The 4458-nt window shown below is 39.1% G+C and overlaps 1 protein-coding gene across 1 annotated transcript in view; it reads left to right on the forward strand.

Moving 5' to 3' along the window:
- ZYG11B (zyg-11 family member B, cell cycle regulator) overlaps window positions 1-3401 on the forward strand; it is a 97696-nt gene extending 94295 nt beyond the window's left edge. Inside the window, exon 12 of the mRNA XM_011926374.1 lies at window positions 1556-3401. Coding sequence (XP_011781764.1) covers window positions 1556-1746 — 191 coding nt within the window. The 3' untranslated portion in view covers window positions 1747-3401. The remainder of the gene's footprint in view (window positions 1-1555) is intronic.
- The last annotated feature ends 1057 nt before the right edge of the window (window positions 3402-4458 follow it).

Here is a 4458-nt window from a genome sequence, read left to right on the forward strand (position 1 = left end):
TCACAAGGTCAGGAGATCGAGACCATCCTGGCTAACATGGTGAAACCCCATCTCTACGAAAAATACAAAAAATTAGCTGGGTGTTGTGGCACACGTCTGTACTCTCAGCTACTTGGGAGGCTGAGGCAGGAAAATCACTTGAACCAGGAGGTGGAGGTTACAGTGAGCCGAGATCGCACCACTGCACTCCAGCCTGGGCGATAGAGCGAGACTCTGTCTGAAAAAAAAAAATAATAATAATAGTTAATTTTCATACAAGTATTTATTTTTGTCAATACTTTTAGGTATTAGCGTTATTTTGATTTTACTCTATGGAATGACAGCCCTGAATAATTTCTTCTAAAATGCACTGTAATTTGGGGAATGTTAGAATATTTTGTCTCCAACTGAGATAGTTTAGGTTCCTACCTTGTGGGCTTATTTTGTTTGTATTTAAATGGAATTCACTTCTATTTGTATTAAAATATTTTAACCTGGCTGGGTGTGGTGGCTCACACCTGTAACCCCAGCACTTTGGGAGGCTGAGGCAGGCAGATCACTTAAGGTCAGGAGTTTGAGACTGGCCTGGCCAGCCTGGTAAAACCCCACCTCTACCAAAAATACAAAAGTTTAGCCGGGTGTGGTGGCTGGTGCCCACAGTCCCAGCTACCCAGGAAGCTGAGGGAAGAGAATTGCTTGAACCCGGGAGGCAGAGGTTGCAGTGAGCCAAAATTGTGCCATTGGACTCCAGCCTGGACAACACAGCAAGCTGCAGTGAGCCATGATCACACCACTGGGCATGAGCCATGATCACCCCAGCCTGGGCGACAGAATGAGACTGTCTTAAAAAAAAATACAAAAGGCAAAGAAAATACTTCAAAAATTAAAAAATTGTATGTGCAGTATGAGTGCCATTAAGTTTTTAAAAAGCATAGGAAATGCGGCTTGGCACTGTGGCTCATGCCTGTAATTCTGTTACTTTGGGAGGCTGAGGCGGGAGGATTGCTTGAGGGCAGGAGTTTGAGACCAGTTTACACAACATGGTAAAACCCCATCTCTACTAAGAATAAAAAAATTAGCCAGGGATGGTGGCGTGTGCCTGTATTTCCAGCTACTTGGGAGGCTGAGGCACAAGAATTGCTTGAACCCCGGAGGCGGAGGCTGCAGTGAGTCGAGACTGTGCCACTGTACTCGGGCCTGGGCAACAGGGCAAGACTCTGTCTGAAAAGAAAAGCAAAAAAAAAAAAAGCATAGGAAATGCATAAAAATATAACAACACTTACCTGTGATTTTGGGTCAAAGATAAGGTAGTTAAGATTGTTTTTATTTTTTTGTAATACAGATTGTGTATGTCTTGAGGTTAGAAAAATCAAGCTAGCTATTTATTGATTGAATGTGTAGGCCTTGCACTGTAGACATAACTCAGTATAGAGGTTTTTATCAAGCTGTAACATGTTCGAGATCAATAACAAAACACCTAAAAAAAATGGCTCCTAGAAGTCATTTTTTTGTGGAATAACTTTAAGTGTTCTTAAGAAAAGCTATTTCTCCTGTTTTGTGGTGGTTTTTTTTTCAGCTTCAAGGTATTGCAGCATGCTGATTGAAGAAGGAGGACTGCAGCATTTATACAACATCAAAGATCATGAACATACTGATCCCCACGTCCAACAGATTGCTGTGGCCATTCTGGATAGCCTAGAAAAACACATTGTGCGCCATGGGAGGCCACCTCCCTGTAAAAAACAGCCCCAAGCCAGACTAAATTGATAGCCATAAGTATTGGATAATTGAATTACAGGAATCCTTTTTGTGATTGGTCCATTTGGAGTATCTTACCCTCCGTGATGTTTTGGGGGTTTCTATGACCGGAGTCATAAAATCAGTTTGGGATTGGTAATGTATAGTACTGCCCATGTGAACAGTCCCTAATTTGTCTTGTGATTTTTAACTTATGAGTCAAGAAGGGTCTCTTCCTTTATCATTGCCTTTTAGGAAATTTTCCACATCTTTCAGTGTTTGAACTTACTTGTGCTTGAGATTCTACAGTTTTATGGTAAAGTTTGCACGAACCCTTAGGCCAGACTTTTCTGATCTCAGAGTCCCTTCCAGTCAATTTGCAGCTTCACATAAGCTGTTGACCTGATTTCTGACGCTGCTTCAGTTGTAAATTTTATACTGCTTCTGTATAAAATGGCTTTCTTCTCTATCTGTGTATCTTTTATAAGATGTCCTTCTTAGTGTGAAAGAAGGGAAATGTGGATCATCTTGTGGAAGCTAATCACTGGCAGGAGCCTGGATGGCTGGCGGAAAGATGTATGAGAAAGAAAAACTATGTAAGGAGAACAGAGTGTAGGAACTGGGAATTGCTTTCATGGTGGAGGTTTTAAAATGAGACAGGCTACCGTTCAGGAGCCCACCTTTCTTGAGGCGGTGAGCAGAAGCTTGTTCTCCGTATTTATACCTAGAAGCGTGGACTGCTGCTTCCTGCACAGACTGCTGGTTATTTTCTAGGAATATTTCCCCAAGCACCACAGTATAAAATATTACAGCACTCTCTGTTAAAGACTGTCTACATCTCCATATGTCGTATTGTTGTGAAAATGTGATTTTAAAAAATTATCACCAGTCAAAACTGGCTATTCTTTTCCTCTATTTCAAAGTAATTTTTGTTCAGTGGAATAGAGACGACAACAACATGGTGTTAACCTCTCAGTTAAAATACAATTGACACCAGTAAATTTTGCAATGAAAAGTTAAAATCTCTTGTTTAAAATATGTGTATCTTCTTAATGTGTTCATGTTGGAGAAAGTGTCCCCGTCTGCCAAAAATGAAAGAAAAGAATTAAACTCTTTAAGTGGTTAAATGTAATGATTCTACTCACAGTGCATAACAGCACATATTTTTGATGGATTATTTTTTAGACAATTACCTTTCCTTAAGGTATCTGATACAGTATAGTAAAGAATCACTTATACCAGTAATAGCACTTGGGAGATAGCAAGTCACCAAGAAACTTAATTTTCATTTAAAATTTTATTTTGTGAATAAGGTCAATCTACAATCGCAGATAACCACATTTTTTTCATAGATGGCCAATGTTTTCAATAGATATTTAAAATGGAATATTTAAATTATAATGATTATTCAGAAGCATTTTAATTTAGAAAGGAGCTAGTTTGTTAGTTCACTGATGACATTTTTTGACAAACATTTTATACCATTATCACAATAATCAGACTTGAATTTTTTTGGAGTTCCTTCATGTAAATGAAAATTGAGTTAAAAGAAAGTAGGTATTTAGGTCCAAATGCAGTGGCTCATGCTTGTAATCCCAGCACTTTGGGAGGCTGAAGCAGGAGGACTGCTTGAGCCCAGAAGTTCAAGACCAGCCTGGGCAACATAGTGAGACTTGATATCTACCCAAAAAAAAAATTTTTTTTTTTTTTTAAATTAGCTGGTTATGGTGGCGCCTGGGCAACAGAGAGAGACTCTGACTCAAAAAAGAAAGTAGATATTTAGAGTCACTGAAAACCATATTAAATACTGGGTTAATGCTGACTTAATTGGCTTAAGGAATTTTTATAGGTGTAAGATAAATTTTCACAGACTAAGTTTATTTCAGACGAAATACAGAATTCTTTTAAAAGGTGTTTTTTTCCTTTTCTGAATGTTAATGTCTAAGACAAAGTTAAGAAAATGAGATGGCCTCTGGTAGCTTGGAAACTGCTAGATATGTTGACCATTTCCAGGTCTTTTATCTAGTGTAGTTAAGGGAAAGCCTATTTAAGAAGTTTGGCTTCAAGTTTCTGTTCTATGCTGTTAAAGACAAAAGTACATATTTCTTTACAGGCTAATGCTAGGTTTTGTCTTTACAAACTTTTTTTCAGAAATGGCTAAAAGTGTACAGAAAACAGTAAATCACTTCTTTACTCAGAATAACTTCTTAATAGATGAAGCATCCAAAATATTTAAAAGCAAGGGTGGGCGTAGTGGCTCTTGCCTGTAATCCCAGCATTTTGGGAGGCCAAGGCGGGTGGATCACTTGAGATCAGGAGTTCGAGACCAGACTGGCCAACGTGGTGAAACCCTATCTCTATTAAAAACACAAAAATTAGCTGGGCATGGTGGCTTTGTGCGCCTATAGTCCCAGCTACTCAGGAGGCTGAGGCACGAGAATTACTTGAACCCAGGAGGTGGAGGTTGCAGTGAGCTAAGATTTTAAGAGACTAAGATTTTAGGAGACTTTCCTACTTTTTTTCTTTTCGTAGAGACAGAGTGTCACTCTGTCGCCTAGGCTGGAGTGCAGTGGCACGATCTTAGCTCACTGCAGCCTCATGGGCTTATGTGATCCTACCCCCTCAGCCTCTGGAATAGCTGGAACTACAGGATAAATTTCCTACTTTGTAAACACCAGTAGTGGCCAGATATTTCTGAGTCTTAAAAGCAAAATAATTTCTTATATCCCAAATATATAAAAA

This window comes from Colobus angolensis, unplaced genomic scaffold (genome assembly GCF_000951035.1).
Source record: "Colobus angolensis palliatus isolate OR3802 unplaced genomic scaffold, Cang.pa_1.0 Scaffold68, whole genome shotgun sequence".
NCBI lineage: Eukaryota > Metazoa > Chordata > Mammalia > Primates > Cercopithecidae > Colobus > Colobus angolensis.